Source organism: Diuraphis noxia, unplaced genomic scaffold (assembly GCF_037042655.1).
Source record: "Diuraphis noxia isolate RWA-SAM2 unplaced genomic scaffold, SU_Dnox_SAM2 contig0005, whole genome shotgun sequence".
Classification (NCBI taxonomy): Eukaryota; Metazoa; Arthropoda; class Insecta; order Hemiptera; family Aphididae; genus Diuraphis; species Diuraphis noxia.
In genome coordinates, this window is record NW_028301715.1 from 47,842,993 (window position 1) to 47,868,322 (window position 25,330).

At 37.9% G+C, this 25,330-nt stretch overlaps 1 protein-coding gene across 3 annotated transcripts in view; it reads right to left on the minus strand.

The window, feature by feature from the left end:
• Positions 1-25,330, minus strand: part of LOC107166417 (uncharacterized) — a 71,929-nt gene that overhangs the window by 16,245 nt on the left and 30,354 nt on the right. For all 3 annotated transcript variants that reach the window (XM_089229867.1, XM_089229868.1, XM_015515074.2), the window contains exon 2: positions 24,004-24,150. In XM_089229867.1, coding sequence (XP_089085993.1) covers positions 24,004-24,150 — 147 coding nt within the window. The remainder of the gene's footprint in view (positions 1-24,003; positions 24,151-25,330) is intronic.

The window sequence follows — 25,330 nt, forward strand, 5'->3', positions numbered from 1 at the left end:
AACGGATCATTTAATATATAGAATTATTGTTTGGTTTATTCGATATTAATAATTATTATTACTGCACACATTTAAGGGCATACTTATAAAATGTCCGTATTATCTATGAAAAAAAAAAAAAAAAAAAAAAACATTGTTTGGTCAAGTGGTTCATGACAATTTCCAAATTTTTTCGGTGGTACGCGGATAGAAACTTTAAAACCGCAGGAATAGATATAGTCTTATTATTTAGCAATAAGTACCTATATACTGCAATACATATAACGTTATAAAGCATGAGTACATTTATACATTATATATATATATATATATATATAACTATATACATATAATTCATGGTTCAGGGTGTTTGGAAAAATTGTCGTGTTGAGGAAAATAAAATAGGCGAGTACCTCTTATATATAGGTTTAATACGGATATAACGTTCCGTGTTTTTTCCTATTACGGTAAACGCGAGTGATGTTCGTGCGTGCGTGTAGTACATTATAATAAGCATAATCGACGAGAACACGGCGGTGACGGTCGGTAAAAAGCGCGTAGTGGTACCTACCTATATAAATAAATGTTCATATAAATATATTATATACATCGTATTATATACATATACATATATATGTAGATTGCATGACACAATGGTATATAATATTTTCGTGGGGAATAATGTCCTTAAGTGTTTATCCGCATTTTTGTTCATATCAATTTCTATCATATTATTATTAATATACGGTAATTTATTTAAAACAGGATTCATTATGTTTTACAACGGTAAACGTTGTTTTTTCTCTCTCGTCCGTGGAAAATATCGTATATATTATACTACACATAGAAGAAACCGCCAATTAACCGAGTTTTGGTATTTTATCGAATTATACAGCACCTGTTTATCGTTATTATTATATCATATCATTATACAGGCGAACAGATGATGAATTATCGAGCAACTCACTGCGCGGAGCATTCGTAATTCGTATCTATATAATATATAATATATAGGCGTGTAGAGGAAAATATAAAAATCACAAGTACAGACGAAACCGAAATTCCGCCGAGCGAGAGACGGAGCTCGCGTGGGTGGAGGGGGGGGGGGTGACAAAATCATGTGTGAGCCGATTATTTTGAAATAACATTTCTACGACTGCTGGTAAGCTGCACGTGACTATACTATATATATTATAAATAATACACTGACCACTTCGGCGGTGCTTCTGCACCCATATCATGAGTCGGAGACCATCTACAACACAATGTGATACTATACAAGGTACGTGTGGGCCGCGTGGGCAAGAGGAGCGAAAAAGTATGTTATTGTAATAACAATATAAGGGATGTATAATATATAAACACGAGCGCGCGGACCGGCGGCGAAGAGACGTGCCGCCGACAAACGGTCTCCGCGAAAATTGCTGTGGTCTTCTCTCCGCGGCGTACCCCCCCCCCCCCCTGGCCACCGCTATAGCCACCGCCACACGCAGCACGCATTATGTTACACCCATATTATGATGGGTAGGCAGAGGTATTATGAGATATAAAAATAATTGTGTTGTCACGAGGGAGACGACGGCCGGTGGTCGTAAAAGTCAGACCGTCGTCGGCGGTGCAGGTTAGATCTTCTAGTTATATATTATTATTATATAAAGATTCTCGTCTCTCTACCTCGTCACCACCACACCGCCACCACCTGTCGACGACGTTGTCGGTGTCCGTTTAATAATAATAATAAAAAACCGTCGATTTTCTTTTCGTACACAAACCTATTACCTTCGAGGGTACCCATCACCTAAGATATTATATTCGCGCTAATGTAATGTTATTACTTATTATATTATAAAAACGCAATACCAATAAAAGTTGGCGAAAAAATAAATAAATACAAACACTAATAAAAAAAAAAAATTTAAAAAAATCAGACCGCCCAGAGTATAATATAGAGTGGTGCATTAAAATACGCGCCGCCACTGGTAGTCAAACCTGTGTGTGTGTGTGTGTTTTATGTACACGGGCAGGCGTATGGCGTGTGGGTCAAATAATGTAATTAGTGGGCGGTGGCTGTGGCTGTGGCGGCGGCGACCGAGGATAGAAGCGCATCGTCGCCGTTCGACAGCAGCACGAAAACGCTCCACTCTGTATAGTACGTAATATTATATTGTTCTACTGCTGCCACCGATTTGCGGAGATAAAACAATATAAATATAATTGTTGAGAGACCTATCGCAACGGCACCAATCGCGGAACAATAACCGCGCTTGTTATACCATAGTTACCGCCGCATATATTTTTTACAGTGTTCGCGGTGTATATACACTACACTGCACCGGTGTGATGACACGTACATGTTATATGGGATATAATCACCGTGCGAGCGCGACTCATAATATATAAATATAATAAAATATTAGCGCGCATATCGTCTTTTCGACCACGACCTACCACACGACGGCGGCGGCGGCGGTCGGGAGGCGGTTCAGTGGCGTTTTTTTATTTATTTTTTTTTTTTACTACTCTACCTACCCTACGCCGTGTTTCCACCCACCCCCTCCCACACACACACACACACAAATCGGTCGCCGTGAGCGGGGCCTCGCGTATCGCGTGATTAGCGTAAAAAAGACCGCCGCCAAAAGTAAACACACCGCCGTGCCGCGACACAAAACGCGAAGGTATATATACACGTCCTACCTACTTACCACCAACCTATATATCAACCTACCCATCATGGTACCTACCCATCTATAATATATAAATATATGTAGACACACGACGCTATTTTTAGCTCCTCCCGAAAACGCGGCGGCAGTCGGGGCTCTGTAATTACACGAAGCCGGCGCTTTTTTACGGATCGTTCGGCGGCGGCACAAATGGACGACGGACAAATCGAAAATTGTTTTTTTCTTCTCTTTTCTCGTTCACGTCTTCTCCTTTCGGTTAATAATCTGGGAAAACGCCGCACCGCCGCGGTCTATCTATTTAGATGATGGCTAACCGCTGCACGGATATATTATAGTGAAGACTCGTCAACAGCGCCAAGTACACCTACCCACTCCACCGCGTGTTTTTCTTATGTCATTACTCATTATCCGACCTGCAGCCGACCCACCAAACGTGTGATTAACTAGCGCGCGCGGCGTGTGTGTATAAAATGATTAGATCCCCAAAGATTATGATGATGTGGTTATATTATCATCATAAAGTTGTTTGTTGTCTTTCCACCGTCGTCGACACGGCGGCGGTGGTCGCACAACGGTTTCCATCGGTAATTCGAAATGAATAAAAAAATAATAATAACCGAATAACCATCACCACCACAATATATGTTATAATATCGTTGTACTTAGCGGTCGCTGTTATAATATACGTAAAACACTTACTCGCTCCGATATTATTTTTCGAAACGTTTTCCTTCCGCTGCCAACTACTACCCACACCGGTGGAATATCAAACGACGTTATTCGTATATTGTAATACGAGTAGTATATTGTATTTATGCGAAATTGCGTCCCATAGATGCTCTTTTTATTTTTCAGATGTCTCGTCCCCATCATTGAAATCAATAAACACTTTTATAATATACCTATTGCTGGTTATAGAAATTTTTGACGATAAAAATTATCAATTTTGAACTTCAATTCTGCTATATAGGCTATATTATATGCAATATAAGATAATATATTAATTGAAGATATTGTATACCTTAACTTTATCAACTTTAAATTATTTTCTGAATTTTCTTAAGCTCTACTGCCTATCATTCGAAATAAAAATTACAAATATAAATGTTCTCTATAACTATTCTAGAAAATCCCAAGAGAAGAGTAAAAAGAAATCACCTAAAAAACAACATTATAATTATAAAATCGAATTTAAAAAAAAACAGATCAACAAACAAACAAAATAAATAATGAAAACAAATTAAAAATTTTTGTTACGAATCTCAAACCTCATATATGTGTTCATGTATATTTGATCTTTTCTTTATCTATCTATAATTTACCCATAATGTGTTATAATCAGTATAAATTGTAAATTCTCTTTTAAATAATTAAAAAAAAAACCAAAAATATTATAATACATCATAATATTATAATACGGTTTAATTAAACAATGTTATGGTCATAATAAACGCCGCGATCGAATGTCATTAAACGATAAAATAATAACATACGAGAGTTTATTATAATACTTAGTAATATTTTAAGTCCCAACTATTTAAATATAGAATTATAATAATAATATATACTAATTATATTATACAGAAAACGATAAATTACCATAATGTGTCCGTATAGTTATAGCTGTAATTTATCGTGTGCGGTCAACGTGTTTTTCGTATTATTTATTGAGTTTTTTAAACTCAATAATAAACATTGAAATATTGTTGCATATATAGTATTTATTATGTTATTCGCTACAATGGTTTAATAACAAAATACGTTTATTATCATAGTCGAATATCAATTTATTACGATAGCTTTATATATATATATATATACTTTTTTCATTTTCGTTTATTTAACCGTAAAAATATTTATGTTAATGTTTATATGTATTAAAAAAATAATTTTTTCCGTTCGATAATAAATATGGTTTCTAAGAACTTAAATACAGAACATTTCGAACCATGTATAATGTTCATTGTATATAACATACATATATTTATATGTTTATGTTGATACTTTATACATTGTTAAGTATAATAATTTTATTTTATGTCGTCTGGAAACATATTACGTAAAATACTACTTTCGGTCGAAAGAAAACGCACTATATGTGTTATTATACGATGCGAGATAACTTTATATACCTACACGACAAAATAAAAATAATATATTAGACGGAGTGCGTATAAAAAACACGAATACTGCCACACACATACACACACACACACACACCTAACCTAGATACAATAGCTCATAATTTTTATAAAATTATAGGCCGTCGGGAAACCTTTTCGAGACGAACAGATTAGATTGCTAACCCATATCCCCACAATACCGCATTAAAAATACTGCAAAACTTTGAGTTCCCTATTACATGTAAGCTATAAAAAGTGCGATAGAGAAATAGAAAAAGAGAGAGTGAGAGTGAGTGAGAGTGAGCGAGAAAGTGATGATGATGTGAGATGCGGGGGAGATACAGCATATAATGAACAAACAGTTTTTTATTACCAAACAACCGTTAATAAATTACTATTAGATAAATTTGTTGCTTTAATCCGACAATATATAGTATATAATATATAATATATATTGTAACAATATATATTATTATATTATAATAATATTAAAACATAATATAAATTTATAAAAATATAATATATTTATATATATTATATAACATAAATTTGGACGAAATAATTGTATATTTGTTCAAAAACATTTCCCCGGCAGCCGAAACCCCCCGCGGACTTTACGTCGAAAATACAATATCCTTAAGTAGAGGTAGCGCAAGAAGAGTGGGGCGACAAATATATCGAGTTACACACACACATACACATACTTACCTACACGCAACGGTGGAGTTAAAACCGACATTGTACGCGTGTGGTGTTAATGCGCTGGGGAAACATATATATTATTATTTTAAAGAGAGAAAAGGCTTGACCTAGAAATCTGTGCAGTACGCACTGCAGTTGGTACACCTCAAACCGACAGTAGTTTGTGTTTTAATTCGGTCAAAACACCGCACAACAGCAGTTAACCTGAACAGCTATTATTATGCCGCGCGAGCTTATACTGTACAGTGTTATATATATATATATACACGTCAACGGCTGACGAGATCGGTATATTGGATTCGATTATAAATTTAGAATTTTCTTTGGGCGGTGCGCGCAGACGTTCGACTGTTTGGAACTTTAATCTAACGACGACGTGGTACAAACGATCGTAAACGGCGAACGTTATAATTTACAATAATATTACGTATAGTACGTACATAAAGACATTAAGTGTTCGGAACGTTCATTGAAAAACGAAATAAAATCGTTCACGTTCTTCCGAAAAATAAACGCGTTTATTTGGTCGTTAATTTATGAATTGTTCACCAGCAGTCAATACCAATCGTTTAACTGCTATATGAACGAGTGAACGTGAGTTCGTGAACGACGACGTTCTTTCCAAACACTGTTGACTGAACATTGTAGAGCGTTATGATGTTAAACGAATTAACAACACAATATCATGGCCGTCGTACAGTAGAAACTAATATCGGTTAATAACTTAATTGGATTTTTGTACATAACATCATATTTATATAGTGTCGTAGTTGATAACGCACGCACAAGTCGCTTATTGCTTACATCAACAACACGGTATTATAATAATATATAATATTTATGTTATGCGAGGAAAATCGACGAGCAAGTCGAACGACTCAAACTTTTATGGTATAACAACAAGCTGAACAGAATACTGCTGTTGTGTCTACGCGGTATAATAATTATATTGCGAGTTAATTTGAATTTCAAATGGCCGCGTCGAATTCTGATTCAAAAGTGCATCCGAATAATATGAGGTGCGGAAAACGTTTACGACCACACGTCGTACAACTGCGTATATTATACTGTGAAACCGATAGTCCGCAAAACATAATATTATACGTACCTACCTACTTAACGACTGCGTGCGACGAAATACGTACATTATAATATCGTTTAGAATAATAATAATAACAACACAATAGAGATTTCAAAATCCACAGAGACATGCCTACACCGTGTCAATAAATTGCGCCGCGTGTGTGCGGTGTGGAAATACACAATTTGTTCTACTCGCACACAATATTTTATTATGTAAGACGACTACAAAATACCTAACCGTACACGCCTAAGCCAAGTATGTATGTGTGTGTGTTATATGCGCTCAGCATCACGTCGCGCGCAGGGTCACCGATCGCGAATCAAAACGGTGGCAACGATGATACGTATATAAAAAAAAAAAACAAAAATGCCACACATTATTATATTATATATACCTGCATGGGGTGGTGGTCACGATGAGCTCCAAGTGTTTTGATAAATGATTGCAGCGCATTACATTATTTTTTCGGACGATTTCCGAATGCAAGACGGAAATGAAATTTTCAGAGGACACTGCACGGTACAGCAGGTGGTGCGTCAACGATAGTATATATATATATATGAGTTTTGAACGACCAACATTAACTACTATATATATATTACCTATGTAATACATTGTGACGCGTTTCGGTCGAAGTAAAAAAAAAAAATTTGAAACCATATATCACCCGATTAGGGTACCTATTACGACTTTTTTACGCAGGCAGGTATACGAAAAATATAATATTGTGAAGGTATATGCGTAGAGGTCTGCAATAAATAAATATCTAAGGACGTGTCCCTACAGGAATTTCAATTGAGAGAACACGTCGGCGGCATGCAGCAGCGCGACGAAGGTTCCATTGATACAAACGGTTTTTTTTTTTATCCCATCACCGTCCCTTTTGCGAGCGACACGACACACACGCGGCCGGTGCCCACGACATACATAAATGTTATAACATCGTACTAAATGTGTATATTGTGCAACAGCAGCGGCGTCCGTTCAGAATGTTCAGAATTAACAAAAAAAAAAAAAAATGTTTATCGCATAACCCCTAACGCTTTTGATTTTCTACGTGTGCGATACTATATATACGACACTGCAGCAGCCCGGACATAGCGACGACGGGCGATGACGACGACGACGTACCGAAAAAGTAAAATAACAATAATAATAATACCTAAGTACATATAGTATAACACGACGTAAAATATCGGTTTTCTGCGTTTTTCGTATACATCGGCGGCGGGTGGGCGAGATAAAGAGAGCAATAAAAAGTAAGTTGAATACAATCATATTATTATTATTATTATTATTATTATTGTTGTTGTTGTTGTCATCGGATGAGGGAGGAGGCGCGGAGACGACCGTCGCGTCCAGCTGCGAGTCGTACACACACACACACACACACACGAACCGACTGAGAACCTAAGCCGACGGAGGCGTGTGTGTGTTGATTACGAATAATATATACGGTGGCGGCGGGGAGGGTGTGGTGCCGGTACACACCATAAGGATTCGGATTGTGTGGCCCAATGTATATATTTGGTCGACGGGTGACAAATGACTAATGTCTCCGTATATGTTCCATACGTCTCCACCGTCGTAGTCTCTCTACCTCCGTCTTATATATATATTATTAAATCGGTGGTGTCCGACGATATTTCTATTACCGCGAGATTCGTGTGTGTGTGTGGGAACTCCCGCTGATTATTATTTACCTTACCCGAACGAGGCGCGTGAGCCGCAATACATATTATTTATATAAAATATAATAATATGACCCGACCTTATATATATATATATATATACGTAAGTATATGCGCCGGGTGGCGGAGGGAGACACGATTCGATGGGGTGGAGGTGGCGAGAATATTTTAACGCACGTATGGTCCGACCGGTGGCGGCGCACAGGACAGTTTCGGAGTGACGGACGCGGTGGCGGCGAAGTACGGTCCTCCGCCACCGGGAGCTGGGGGGGTCCGTAGTGTGTACAAACAAGCCGCCTCTTTTTGCCGGCTTTTTCGGCCCTATTAATCATAACCGTTAATCGGTTGACGTCCGAAATTATTATTATACGTCGTAGGTATACAGAGAAGTAAAATAATAATAAAAGGAACCCACGCTACGCGCGCACCGTGTGAAAATCGTCATTACCTACATTGTCGATTATTATTATTATTATTTTTTTTTTTTTTACGATTCCATAAAACATTGGTTCCATCATTATAATATACATGGTAGGGGATAGATGGAAAGTAGCAATTGTAGTAATAGTATAGTAGTATAGTAGTATAGTAATAGTAATAGAAGTTGTAGTATTAGTAGTATTAATAGTAGTAGTAGTGTTATATACCTACTTATTGTACATAGTATAAGTCAACTATACATGGTATAACACATATACATAGTAAAAAAAAGAATGAGTAAATATAGATAATGCGCGTCTGCTGCTATATTATTATATATGTATATAGTATTATATGATCTTACAATATAGTTGAATAATATACCTATAGAATAGACAAAACGACGACGACAACGGCTGTTTTACGGCGATGAGGAGAATTTCACTGCAGCCATATCCTTATAAAACAACACACACGAACAACACTCTTAATATTATTTTATTATGTATATTTTTCTCCTCTAATTATTCGCTTCGGATGGTCCGAAAGACTACTTCTAGTTAACGCGCGCGCCGGCACAGTTATAAATCACCGAGGTTTTTTTTTAAACATATACATATAATATATATAATAAATACACCACACGAGCGTATATAATAATGATAGTGTAAAGCACCACGAAAGGACGGCGAGAGTGTGTGCGTGTCCGTGATGCAGTGCACCACGGTCCGAGAAAAAGGGAACAGCGCGCACAATTTGAATAAAATATAAAAAGCGTATATATAATAATATAATAAAAAAATAATAATATATACGGTCCACGCGAGTGTCAGCATACCAGTTCGGTAATAAATATCACCTGGGCCGTTTTTCGGCGGCCTTTATATTTATATTATGTGATGCCTACACATCACAAACGTATGGGCACCCCCCCCCCACCCATCCACCCACCGACAGCCTGCGTATATTATGTGTATTATAATAATAATAATATTATAATACTCGGGCGACACACGAAGCGTTTGAAACGCGCCGCCGTCCGTCATGACACACACACACACACATGCACACGCGCACACACACACACTGGCAAGTACAGACAGGCATCACAAACTCGTATATCTTATACATATATACATACGCTCGCGAGCGTACAATGCCCTCGACGTCACCGCCGCTTTTCTCATCGTCAGTGGCGACGGTGACGGTGACGGTGACGGCGACGGTGACGACGGTTGCGCGCACAGGGGAGTGTCGTCGTCGTCGTCGTCGTCGACGGGGAGATATTGAGATTATTATTATTATTATTATTTGAGATCGTCAGACGGCTATATTATGGGGGATAGAGAGGAAATCCTGTCCTATTTAAACAATGTCGCGCACAAACACCAGATAACCTATAGTATGTTTAGTATTATATCACCTGCGCGGCGTTTCGGGGGGTTCGGCACGTTCCCCGGGGCACTTGCGCCGAACTGTGTATACGTGTGTGGGCGGGTATGTGCGTGTCGCGCGCGTGTGTGTCTGTGTTGAAAGTCAAACATCATGTAGTCGTACACCGTTCGCGCCTGATGCAGGCGGATTATTGCGTTATCGTCATCGTTTATAGACTGCACCCGGCGACCGTGCTTCTTTTTAGACATATAAACGGCGTGAAAACCCGAACGATAAACTCCGATTTTGTCGTCATCGCGCACATGATTTACACACATTGTCAATTAAAATAATATGTATATATAATTCCAGAACGGATTAACTCACAAAAAAAGAAATCCATTCAATTGTAATATTCTATTACAGCGATAAACGCATTCTGCAGGAACAATACCTATATAATGATAATATCATGTACTTCAAATATTTTCGGTTGGAGGATGCTGAACCGAGAGGGTTCATATTTATTTTTTTAGCGCCCTGGCGTCGAAATAATTTAGTTCGTAGAATTATAGAGATTAGAGATTAAAACATCATAATAGGCTTATATATAATAGGATCATAGGCCATTTTCGATCGTCATATACAACTTACTGCAGTCCACGGATAACATAAAGTTGTTGACCAACCACGATCAAAATACACACCTAACAATGGTTCATTTTTATATAGATTTAAAAAACCAATTAAATTTAAAAAAAAAAAATACATAATATTATTTAAATGATATTTTGTACTTACGAATTACCCATAAAACAATAATAAATAAAAAATAAATTTGTATAATAGACTTAAATATTATTATTTTCTTAAAATAACGGTTTTACAGTTCTGGTGCTATTATATAAACAATATACATATACAAGTCTAATATCATATAGGAAGTCATGGTTGCGTATCACACTCTAATATTATTATTGTCTATAATATATTGTATATTATATCGCTATAGTATATAGATGCCGGTCATATTAATTGAGATATCGTCACCCTGTCGGGAGAAGTTGATTAATAACGAAATCTTTCGTAAATTATTGTTATACGCTCTGTAATCGTTGGGTCTTTAATCGCGTACACGACATTATATTATTATGTTTCGTTAATTTCATATTGGATATTAACGAGCGCGCCTATCGACTATTAAAACGCGAGCTGTTATAATATACAATAATTAACCTAACCTATAACTCATCAAAACCATTAATTAATTGGCACTTAATAAACGACGACGTTTTCCGACTATTATTATCGGTATATCGATTTCTATTTCATATATTGATGAGTGGCTTTACAGATAGATAAAGACCGAGCGATACAGAAATAGACGGAGAGAGAGAGAGTGAGCGAGTGACCGAGTGAGCAAGAAAAAGATTGCGTTGATGGATTAATAAGAACCGCCGTTTATTTAGTACGTTTTAAGACTCTTAAAGAAAATAACGAGTACGTCCATAGATTTATATTTGGTTTAGTTGAATATACTTTATTGTTGTGTTCGAATAATCTATCATCGTCGATATATACAATATAAGATAATTTACAATTTTGACCGTAATATTTTAGTTTTTTATATTTTATAATCTTATACAAAATATCAAAGTTTCTGGCATTCTGTCAAATTATGATAAAATGGGAAGAACTAAAGATAAAAAAAAAAAACAAATGAAATAAATGTTTGAGATTATAATATTATTTTTTCACGCGTTTGCCTGCTGTTCGAAATCTTCACGAACAAAATAATATGTCCAAGTTTTACGCGCGTTTGTTGTTTTCAAAATTCACAAATATCGTCTTTTGGTCGAGGCGTCAGCCGTCTCGACCGTATTTCTACTGCTACATTTCTTTTTTGTTGCACATTATATATAATATATCATAAATATGGAACAAAATAAATTTACAGAAATGACGTTAAAGTGATTGTTTTCGCATTTTACGGCCGGAAATGAAACGCGAAATGTCGTTTTCGGTAAACGCCTAAAGTTTCGAGGCCAACGATCGGACTTGTTTCTGACCCTATATGCGACCATAAAATATTATTATATTGCACTGTCTTGCACTGCACACCGCACCGGTGTAGGGTATATTGGCGGTCGATCGATTTTTGCCCGAAACACCAATAAAGCGCCGGCTCGTTCGATGATAATAATATATATTAATTAGGGTTAGGATGTTTGTATAATATATATATATACATATTTTTTCAATTAGTCGTGCACTCGTGCACATAATATTAAACCCGTTTGAATGAAAAAAATATATAGGAGCAGAAATGTTTAGATTTAATTTTGCATTTGTTGAGTATTTTTCTTAAATTTTAGAATACAAAGAACATTGAAAAAATTTAAAAGTTTTTATTTTTATAATCATCGCGTAGGTTCAGGAGTGCTCGATACACTTTGCAAGAGTGTCATATCCATGTAGTCGTATAAAATATTATTGGCGTGAAAACTCACGTAAACGCGCTAATATAATATAATATTATTAAACGTGTTTATTCTATTGATAATATGATTAATGACGTGTAATAAATATTTAATTAGGTACATACCTATAGTGCATTTTGAATACGATTAATGAACATTTTAAACGTATTTTATAATTGTATATTGTTTTAATGATAAAATGCATGTGTAATGCGAATTTGCATATATACTTTTACGTTTCTATGAAAAACATACTTTTTTGTTCAATTTTTAAGGTCATATATAAATATCGTAACATTATATATAGATTTAATCTATTATTATTATGTGGAGTTAATGGGTTAATCTAAAATAACATGATACCAACACACGTGTATGAAGAGTAGTCGCCTCCCTACCCCAACGATTATCGAAAAACCAACAACTTAATATTGTTATACAATTTATACATCATAAAGCGATCGCTCGCGGTCAAACAAAACCATTTTTTGTTTTTTTTTTTTTTTTAACATAATGTTAATTTCTATCCATTTAACCAACTCTCTTCATTTGTACGTTTGATGTATATACCTTGAACCTTAAGTTTCAATTGATTTTTAATTTTTTGTTAAATTTTTCAATTCATATATTATATATATATATAATATTATTTATTTCTATTCTTTGAATTTATTTCGAATTAAACGCGGTCACGTTGTGCGTGATTAGCGATATATTTAATATTCAGCTCCGGTAAACCGGCGATCGTATACCCGTCGTGCTGCAGAAACGATTGTTTCAGTACGGCTTCTTCGACTGATCGCTGTCGTGTTTTTTCAGTGCGTAATTTTCGGAAACGTTTCCGGATCGACTGTATATTAATACAATATACGAGGTATGAATATCGATACGATGGACACCATACATCGCGTAAAAAATAAAAGACGAAGAGGTATAAAAAAAAAAGTAAAAAAAAAATATATTGACATACGGTGGTAATAATGGTAATATTATTTCGGTCATGAGAAATGTAGTTATCGTAATAAATACGACTGCGCCGCTGTCGCCACAGGTATATATAAGTACACCTAATTCTTCCCCGCCATTAATTCAATATATATAGTCGCTGAATATAATATCGTCTGCTACTTACACTACGCTATATAATCCACTAAATATTTATCAAGCTTAATTTTTATTACTAAACATTATAATATTTCAAAACAAAACTGTCACAAACCCACAGAAAAATTGTCCACTGAAAGGCAGGATTTATGATGGTGAAATTATACATATATTTAATGATGACAATAATTAACGTGAATGGCAGTAAAAATACAAACATGTTTGAATTTTATCTGTCACGAAAATGGATAATTGTCACTCAAGAGGCTAACAGTGTACGAGGGGAGGGGGTTAAGAACGATGCGGTAAGCTGCTCTAAGATAGTGGATTACGTCATTTCGTCTCCTCGTATACCGGTACTGTGCAGTTCAGCTTAGTGCAATATCGTAGTCTACTTTAGCCGCAATATCGCAATATATGCGTCGAATAACCGATATTATACAGTTGGACCAACTCTAAACTGCAGTTATTAAAAAATCAACTAAAAAAACAAATTTTGAATCGTAAAAATGTGTAGAACTTGTATTCGCGTTGTAGGCTTTCTCATGAAAATGGATTTGCTGGATAGGCTCAGTTCTGGACACATCGCACGTTATACTACCACCACCACCACTACTATACTACCATCGTTATCCGTGCAGGAGGTACATATTGGTAATGGGTAATGGTGGTGGTGGTGTATACTACACTAGTGTCATAACCCCCGCTTTGTCCCACGCAAGTTCGTCTTACGTTACACGAGGCCCCCGAAAACCGTACACCACGCGCCGCTTGTGCATGGCTTCGGGTTGTTCAGTGCGACGCGCGCGACACTGCTCTAAGAGGTCCGCCGTAATTGCGAACGCGCGTGCGTGCGCGCACGTATTATATTATACCGCAGCCGGTGCGAAACGGTACGCCGGTGCGGTGAGCGGGGCGCGCTTTGCTCTGCTCTGCTCGCATGAGCTATCCCGCCAACTATTTCGCGCTCTGAATACACGCACACGCGCCGGTGCAATAACGGACCGTGCCGGTCGTCTCTCAGCTGCAGCAAACGCGCCGCGCGTTGCCGTTCCATGATTAATATCTATATTATAATTATATTAAAAGTACTAAATTATCAATAGTTGGCACGTGGCCTTTATTAGCGATCTTTAAATAATAAGTTGTGTCAAAAGAGTCAACAAAGGACATGCTCATTATATATTAAATATATTATATACGTAAAGACTGCAGCGATGTTCTCAACTTTTGAATTTCATAATCGGTAACCGTCTGCTCTGATATCGTATAAAACTATATAACCACAGAAATCGGCGCAGCTGCAACGGAATGCAGATTTGCCTGCATGTGTGTTTCAAGGTGGATCGGTGAGGGTAAACTGCTGCAAAATGCGTGTGCCAACATCCTTTTAAACGACTCTGCGACACTTTTACTATACCTAACCACTGCGTTTACTATTCTATACCTACGAACGTAGCATATATATTTAGCTATACCGTATAAACCGTACGTTTAAGGTCGGTGACCGTCGTCGTCCACCACCTTCACAAACCGCTACTGCTTACTACTGTAAAGCTCTTCGAGAAAAGTGTAATATTGTTCATTGTTGTGTTATTATATACTTATCACGGATCTGCAGTGGGTTGGAAACGATAGAGAAATCTCCGACAGTTTTCATTAACGGAACACGGTGGCGGACTACTACAATGGACGTGTAATAATGGGAGACGAGCGCGCGCGAACCTGCAGCGGTCTCGGGGGAGACGACGACGACGACACGTCCGCGAGACGAACAATCAACACGTCTGCATGTACAGACACACACACGTTTTTAAATGGGAGAAGGCCGTCGCGTTATTATAATATACATCGATATACACGTGTGTATGTAATAATAATAATATGTATATGGTAAAGCACTCGGTCACGCGTAATGTTAGGTTGGCATACGTGGGTCCATGGCGACCGCCAAACGTGCCGCTTCCTGTACGCTCCGTTGCCGCCTCCGACGACGGCGACGACGACCGCGCGACGATACCGGAAACGGCGGCGCATATGACGTCGTCGTCGTCTTATAATACGTTTTAATAATATTATTACATTACATTACTATTATTATTATTATTATTAACACTTTGGCCCCTCAGAGTCAGCCGACACTATAACGATTTCACAATGAAAATATATTATACTCAAACTTAGTCACTCGACGAATAATCTTATCTTACCATACGTATAAGTTTGTCGCCCGGCTAGATTATCGTTTATTTTTTCTCCAATTTCGTGACAGTGATGTCAAGAGTTCTAATACGAAATTTGAAGGTGGAAAAGACCATAATGATAATATATGTATGATGCAACCCATCACGCCGTCAAAAAGACGATAACAATAAAGATGCAATATATTTGGATGTACATCATATTTCCCCAAAAGAGACGTCTTTAGAGGGCATACCATCTAATCATTTTTTTTTTTTTTTTGAAAATGTTCTTGGAAAATTAAAGAAAATCATTTAAAACTTTAGTCACTTTGGAAAAATTTCACGAGTTACACTGACACTACGCTCGCGCCTTTCCGCTGAATAATTTAGTAATGCATAATACCGCTGCAGCTGCAGGTCTTGCACCGCACGCTGCACTCCAATCGAAAAATAAAAGCCAAAAAGTTCAGGTCTCGAGGCACCTATAAGTATATCTTTTCGTACCTATAGTAATATTAATATTATAACCACAGTGTAGAGTCGCTGTTGCTGTTACGTACGAAATAGATATAATATTAAATATCACAATATTATATTTTGTACAGGGAAATCGCGTATGAGTCACGTATTAAATTCCAAATAAATTACAATAAGGGTCTTCATCGATTGTTCTTCGTCGTATACCTGCAGCAGCTACTATACTAACTATAATATTATGTCCTACACTACACATGCTGGCTGCCTACACGCACGCCACGGAAAGCTGTTCGTCTACGACGACGATTATTACTATCATTATTAATCAAGTATTATTGTATAGTATTTTACACTTCGCGCCGGTTTTTTATTTTATACGCGATTAGCGCGCATGAATAATCAACAACACGAACAACACGTCATAATATACTTACAGAAATAATGACAATATAGCAATAACACTTAAATAATTAAGGCGTTTTTTAACGCATGTTTTCAATGTACCTATGTATAATATTATGATCGAATATTTGGCGAGACATTCGATCGTTCGAAAATTAATTATATATAATTTCGGTTTACAAACACGCATTACACCTGAGAATGGTTTTCGCAGCGTACCTATATAATGTAATGTATTAATATAATATTCCGAAAAAAACGAAAACAAAAACGACGGCGAATAGCAGCTGTACTTATAATATTATTATTCTTCCAGACACATGTGGCAGCCGCCGCCGCCGCCGCCGCTTTGAATAGAATGAAAATGATGCTTTGAAAACGTTTCTTCGGTGCAGTTATTAAACGGAAGTATAATAATATAATATTATTTAGTAAGTAATAATTACGGCGGTGGTACACTGTCTGGAACACTCCATCATAGCTCTTGAGGACACATCGTCGTCATATTCTTATCGACCTTGTTAGGCGATTTTCGCAGGGAAAACTCTGAGAGGTCAAACGTCGTGGTGGTACATTCATTTTTCTCTTCTACTGTGCTGACGAAGACTCTTCGGTACGTAATAAGTCGTTACATCGCATCGCAAGTTCAACGCGCCCGTCGTACATAATATATTATTATCATTCCGATGGGCAATGACCATAGGCGTGTGTGCAGACTTTGTCCGGTCCGAACTATACATCAATTACCAAAGAGTCTTGTACTAATGACTACTAGTAGTAGGTATATAGTTAAATATAAAATTGCAAATTTTATAAAATACCTATTTACTATTTAAGTCAATATATGCAAATGTAAAAATAATCGAAAACATTTATTTAAGAAAAAGCCAGACGCCGCATGAGGGGCAGCGGCCTACACCCCCCTCTCCTCCCATTTCCCAGCCTATGGTTCCGGCACACATTGAGAATCGCGGAAAATATCGGGAAAACTTATTTTGGGGGCGGCAAAACGGTTGTAAGCTTTTGCGGTATTGTTATCATTATGTGCGTTTATATTATACCTATATATACCATAATATATCACCATTGCATCATTGTAAACTATAAACTAATAAAACAGGGAAAAAAATGAAACAAGTCGTATAAAACGCGAGCGACTCGAATCGTTTTTATATTTATTTATTTCGGACACTGCATGTACGGCGCGAACCTACACACAAACGACGACGACGACCTCGAAATCCTTCTCCTGCCCGGCCGCCCAACCGGACATTATTACAATATTATAGTTTCCAAGATAATAATTAAATAATAATAACATTATTACGCGCGCATTTCGGATAAGGCCGCACGAAGAGAGAAAACGAGTGTACCTGAGCGACGCGCGCGGGCACGCCGCCCACCACCGCCGCCGCGGCCGCACATTACTGCGACGGCGGACAATAAAAATAAAAATACGACGTTCCTTATATAATATGTCGGCGGTTGCCACTTGAGCGCCGGGGCGTTCGCACGGGGTTTTTATTATTATTATTATTATATTATTCGTTTTTGTTTGATTGAACGGTCGCGTCTTACGTTCTTCCTTTTGTGACGGCGGCGACCGGACCGACGCACAATAATAATAATAATGATAATATAATAAAACCTGACAGACGACTTCGCCATCGTGCAGAAGATAGGTACCTACAACACTCTATATCAATGCCGATCTCTTAACGACGACGGATAGTTTTCACGATTCGGTTGTTCGACCGGTGTGCAAAACGCCGCCGCCGCCGCCGATAAAACGCCGACCGGACCGCGGTAGCCTCATCGTCGTCGATCGAGTTTTTTCCGTAACGTTGCGTTTTCGATTGCGGTTCGCCATTTTTCGGTGCTCGTCGTCTTTCACGGACCGAATATAATAATAAATAAGCCGATGAGAACTGACACGGTCCGTACACCGCCGCCGTCGTAATCGATTTGTCAGTGTATATACGCGCTTTATAATATAATATATAATAATATGATATAAATACCGCCGCCGCCGCCGTCGTGTCGTATGAAAAAAACCGATTATCCCGTATTATGTATTTTGTTCCTAATAAACCTATTTTTTTCTCCGCGACCGCTAACGGTTTACGCGTCGTCTCACACACACACACGCACAGTGCTGTGGGTACTTTCGGTATACACGCAGACATTATTAATATTTTATTATATAGGTACGATGGAGCCGCATTCCTAATTATTATACAATATATACCTAATGTAATATACGTAATATAATCGTCGGATATTTAAAAAATAATAATATTAATAATCGATACTCGGGGGCGCGCGCGCGCGCGTTGACCGTGGTATAATAATAATATGTGGTAGTGGCGCGCGGTGACGAGTGTATGGTGTTTGGGGGTCAAACGGGTTATGATTCCGTGTGAGGTCTCGCGGACCCCTCGACCCGTAGTCCGCTCATCTCGTCGGTGCACGTCGTCCGGCCGGCACAATTGTCCCGGAAAGCCCCGCGTGTGTTTCGGCCAACCGGTGGGAACGCTGCGGCGGCGGCGGCGGCGGCGTCGGTGGCGTTTGACAGGTTACAACTAGCTTTGGTGGTTAATGATGATGTTATATAGCGCCACAAGGACGACGCGCGCGATGGGATTCGGAGGCATCGTGGTTCATACCCGTCACATCAGAGCGACATGGCGGTTACCCATATGGAAGGTTTCCATGCGGTATGTATACACGCAACACCCATGTAACAAAAAAAAAAAAACGGAACGACGACGACGACGGTCGCCGCGGAAGAGGTCGAGTCGTCTACGTATCTGTATGATGTCGTTGTTGTTATTTTTTATTAATTTCTCTGGCCAGAGTGACAGCTATAGAAGCAGCAGCAGCAGCATCGGTGGCGGCGGCGGCGGAGTTTTTATATCATATTATAATGACGATTTAATAAAGCCCGTTTATACTGTCGCCGCTGCCGACACAACCCCCGCGGATCGTGAGAATATGCGTGCGGGCGGGACGCCTATCTCATATTATTATTATACAAACCACAGTCGCCGGACTCGGTGTGTTACCTGTCGGTGCCGCTGACCACCGGTTGTGCCCGCGAAAATATGTCAAAACGTGTTTTTCCAACGGGCCGACAGATTTTACGAACGATTTTTTTTTTCGGAATCCTTTCGGCTCCGCCCGACTCTGCTGCAGCTGTGTTGACAATGACACTCGAAATATTTCCAAATCCATTTAATCCGATTTGCGATGCACATACATACGCGGTACGAGCATAAACGTACAATAATAATATAATAAAAATATTATGCGATTGTGTGATGGTGTGTGCGCGGCCACATAATCCTATTGGTTCGTTTAAACGGCGACGACCCGACCAACCTATTTACGCGAAACGCGTCGTCGAAAGGATTAAAAGTTCCACTCGAGCGTATTATTATGATGGAAGATTTTAATTCGATTGATTTTCAATAACCGAATTTGCTACAACAACACTTAGTGAGTTTGTTGAAACGTACAATCGCGTTTAAAATATAATATGCTTCCTAATCCACAATAACACCAGTTATAATAATATCGTAGTATGTTGAATAAATTTAAAAAAAAAACATGCAAATTCGTTCTATTGTTTTATTGATTACACATTTATATCAAACAGAATGACTGGATGTATATACATAAGCTCTTTTTGTTCTAAACTATAATATTGTTTTTATTAATCACGAATCTTCTAAAAAAAATTATATTGCCAATAAACGAAAATCTATATATTTATCTATATTTATGAGTGTATCGTATCATACAGCAATATACGAATAGAAACGTACCCATCACACAACTATGCGTATTTTTATAATTAACTATCAAAGAATACTTTCGTTAAAATTATGTTTTTGTATGAACATTTTTTCGACATAATTGGAGACTGACAAAAACAGGTAGTCAATCGTTTTTCCAAATTCCAGCATTTTCCCTTAATCTTCAGAATTTATTGTTAACATCCTACAAGGTTTAAAAATAGCCAATTCAATGTTTACAACAACAAAAATGTATACAAAAGACAGTGAAATGTATTGTTACGTCCATAAATCGTTTTAAGTATATCTTTTTATATTATTTTTCAATTGACAAAGAGGGCTTTAATTTCATTAAAAAACGATATAATATATTATACCTCTTACCTACTGCGGTTTTGCATCTGAAAAATTTTTTCTACGAAAATCGATTGAATAAAAGTGTAATATATATAAACGTAGGTCTCTAATCCGACCGATTCGACATGCTCAAAGGTCAGGTTTTTAAGTGAAGTAATAGCTGGTACACTGGTAATGCACTAAAGAGAGGTAATTCCGTTAAATACTTGTCACATAACGTACGAACATTTTTCACCTGTTTTTTTTCTTCAGAATCCAACCTACCTAAACTACCATCTACCTACTAGTATATATATATATATATATATATATATATATATAATGAACGACTCTCACTTTTTTATACGCACTGTTTAGTCTATTTTTGGGGTCGTACTTCAAAAACGTATATAGGTATACTGGTATGTCAATATCATATATATTATTTGAAACGTACAAATACCTAACAACATTGCACGCACCACACACGTGCGTTGTTCCTGTGTGACGCTCTGTGGCGGCGCCTAAGTGTTGGTCGTAGTATACTTTATAGAGTAGGTATAAAATATAATGACCATAATAATATAATGCGTGTATATACGCGCGGCGGCTAGTGAGTCGAGTAGGCGCGTGTGGGACGAACGACATCGCGGATGCGCGTTGGCGAAACTGGTCTCCGCTGTAGCAATGTACACACGTAATAATATTATTATATATGCCACTATAATATTATTGCATTATTATAGGTACTCGCGTTGTGCAACTGACGACGCGTTACAGTAATAATATTACACGCCAAAGCAAAACGGCCGCCATAAGCCATCGACTAAATAGGAAGCGCGACTTCCCTCCTTCGTCAATGTCGTATATTATCATACGATATTATGTTTTGATACATAATACAAAATACAATACGTTTCGTATGTATACATAATATTGTACCCGGTCTAACCACATTACATCGTAGTTATATCGGTTTATGATAAAACAAAACCAAAAAAGTGGTTACGTGCACGCCGCACATATTATACGAACGAACGACCGCGACCAACCCTCTTCGTCGTATAGTTCGGTGGTACACCTATTATATACGCATATATGTGTATAATATGATATATAATATTGTATGTATATACGTGTTTACCACACGCACAGAAGCAAATCAATCAAAACACGCGTACGATCGATTTATCCAAACGCGTTTGGTCTCGTCGACTTTGTGACCATCACATAGAGGACGAAGGAGGCGGACAAGGGCCGAGAGATAATCATACTCCGAGCGTCAGGGATTTATCGGAAAAAGAAAGACGAGCGAGAGAGAGAGAGAGCAGTAAAAATAATATAAAACCATCCCGCCGATTACTATATACCAATACATTGTATAATATATTGCAGCATATATATAAACGATACGATATTATATAATATATAATATTATGTATATATTATTATAATAATGTACGACGATAACTGCTGGAGGATTTTGTAGCCCGGGCCGGCCAGCACAGATCGGTATCTCGTCCAGACCGCTAATGACGCCATACGCGCGCGTTTAGATAATCTTATTATATTGTTATAATGTCAGTGTGTGCGTGTGTATATACAACTGGAAGCATGCACACACACGCACTGCGTATACCCGACGAATCTTTATTAGCGCCGCCGCCGTCGAGACCACCTACACCACCGATGAAGATATATATATATATTATATTGTACACTTTATATGTAATATATAATAGGACGACCGTGTGTCACCTCTGAGATGGGCAATTAATAATCCGATTTCGATTAATATATAGGTACCTATGCCCGGCGTCGAGGGGTGCTGCGGTCGTCGTCGTCGCCGTTGTTGTTACCCGTTATAAAACAAAACGAGAATAAAACGTATACCTACTTTAAAATATTATTGACGTCGTAATTTTGATTAAAACAAAAAAAGAAAAAATCAAGAAAAGCGTTCTCATTTATACACGTTATAGGCGGTGTCGTAATGCGTAGGCGTAACTAGGTCTTTAAGTTAGGTGGTATAGGCTAAAGATCTGACATACATATTTGGATAGCATAATTAAGGTCGTGGAACAGTCACCCTATAAACACGGTTATACTTTCAATCAAACACTATATAATATAATAAATACTTTTTTTTATGATACTTATAAAATAACCAATTTGATATTTTTTGTAGATTTTTATGAATTTTGTGGGTTATACTTTGTACTTGTTAATAAAAAAATAAAAAAATAAAATTTATGTAGCAGGGACGACATATTACAGAGTGAAAAGCATTAAGTTGTAAAAGGGTTAAACGTATTATAATTTTTTTTTTTAAATTGTACCCATAACAAAAATAACGTCGACGCTGCTATTATGTAAGTAGGAGTATACACGCAATTATAAGTGGGCTTATCAAACGATTCTTCCCCCAACAGTTACGCTTATATATATAAAGAGAGTGAAAAAAATAATCTTATGATTCATTCGAGGCAGAGATCGCAAGTCTTTCAGGGTCTCTTTTCAATATTGACGGCGGCAACGGCAGTCGCGCGGACTCCATTCCGTTGTCGCCGACCGGAAACATGCCCAGACGCCGGCACTCTGGCAGCGTGTCAACATACCGCGACGTCTAGTGCCTAGCCTTCTATACAGCCGCCGTGAACGCCGTCGCGTCTAACCCACGCGGCCGCCAACTTTAGCCCACATTGCCGTCGCGACGCCGTTTCCAATTTCTTCTCCTCTCCTGCAGCGCCGCCGCCGATGATGGTCCGTTCGCACTACCGCAACTACACGTCGCGTGACCTATCGCTTTCGCCACCGGCACGACTCTCGATGACGTCTTTCGTCACGACTACGCGAATATTACATACAGATGATGCACACTGCGTTCGCGATGTCATTATTATATATATATATATATATATATATATATATGCATTATGATGGATGCAGCGAAAAAAGTTCGTTCGACCAGACCACGCGGAATAACGATAATATAATAGTGGTGAATGGATAATATAATACCCTATATAATATAATACACGAACAATTAATAATATACGATATGACTAGGTATATAATACGAGTCTGACGCGAGCGGGACTAACAAGTTGATATTATATTTTTTTTATAATAGACGGCGAATTAAGACAGTTGATGGTACTCACGTGTGGTTGACGAAAGGCATACGGAGACTAGCAGGAGGAAATTGAACATGGTGAATGTGGCGGCGCGGTGCAGGCTTTGTGACGACCCGCCGCCGCCGCCGCCTTGCCGCCTCACTACTTCTTTGGATTCTGCTGTGCGTCTTCGACCTGTGAGTGAAAAAACAAACACATTGATTCATTAGTCATTTTACACTCAGCATTTACGTTATGACGACACAAATCATATCGTATTACACCTGCGATGAAATATATTATAGCGTTTTCTAACCGTTTCATTTATTGAATACTGACATCACAACCCACAAAAGTTGCAGATACTATATATCGTAGTATATATCGTATCATTCGCATCGCCGTCAAAAGTCACGATGTCGTCTTTCTCTGCACTGGTGTAAATAAGATTTACACCGTAGCATCATATTATCATGGAAAATGCTATTAGTTTCCTTTTATATAGTGTTAAGAATAGTACCTCGTAGTAGCGTACGTATAATAATATATGTATAAAAAACAGAGGGTAAACTTTTTAATGGGGGACGACGGCGATGGACACCTAACTATACATAATATTAAAATAAGATTGTGTATATAAATAATGAGCGCGCGCGTAGAGATTTTAATGTAATATATTATATTATGATGCACGGTGGCCGCCGGCGATGTTTTTAAAAGGTACGTCGAATTAACCGAGTGAAGATAATTGAGGTGCCCACCGCCACTACTGCTTTGGATTACACCACACTTCCTTTTTATGCTCATTTTCAGTGAAAGCATGTATAATATAATATTATTAAACATAGGATTTTTATCGGAAACGTCACGCTCGTAAATGATTATCACAGTTCATAAGTATAGTGATATTAAATTATAATTTATAATAAACACCACCGCTGAAAACGTCATCGATACGCATTTTTCTTGTCTCTCGGGTTGGCCGGCCATACGACGATAAAAAAGAGGGGAGAGGGGCGAGTTAATTTTCGTTTACTATTATAATATTATTATGTTGTTTTCTTTCTGCCTACACGTCCTGTGCAGCAGCGGCAACGGCGAACGAACGCGAAAACTCGGATATATTAACCGGACACACACTCGCGTGATTTCCATGGATTTTCTGGGTCGGTAACACGACGACGACGACGACAACATGCGTCGCCGTCGTCGTTTATTGTAATATGGGTTATGAGCTCGGCATGGAATCCGGCATGAAATTTGCGAGCGTTCCGGTTTGCCTTCCCGATATTAAATTATATTATCGCGTTCGCAGTGCGCTGAGAGTGTAACATATCATGTGCGTGTGTGTTAGTGTGTAATATAATGTGTCCAC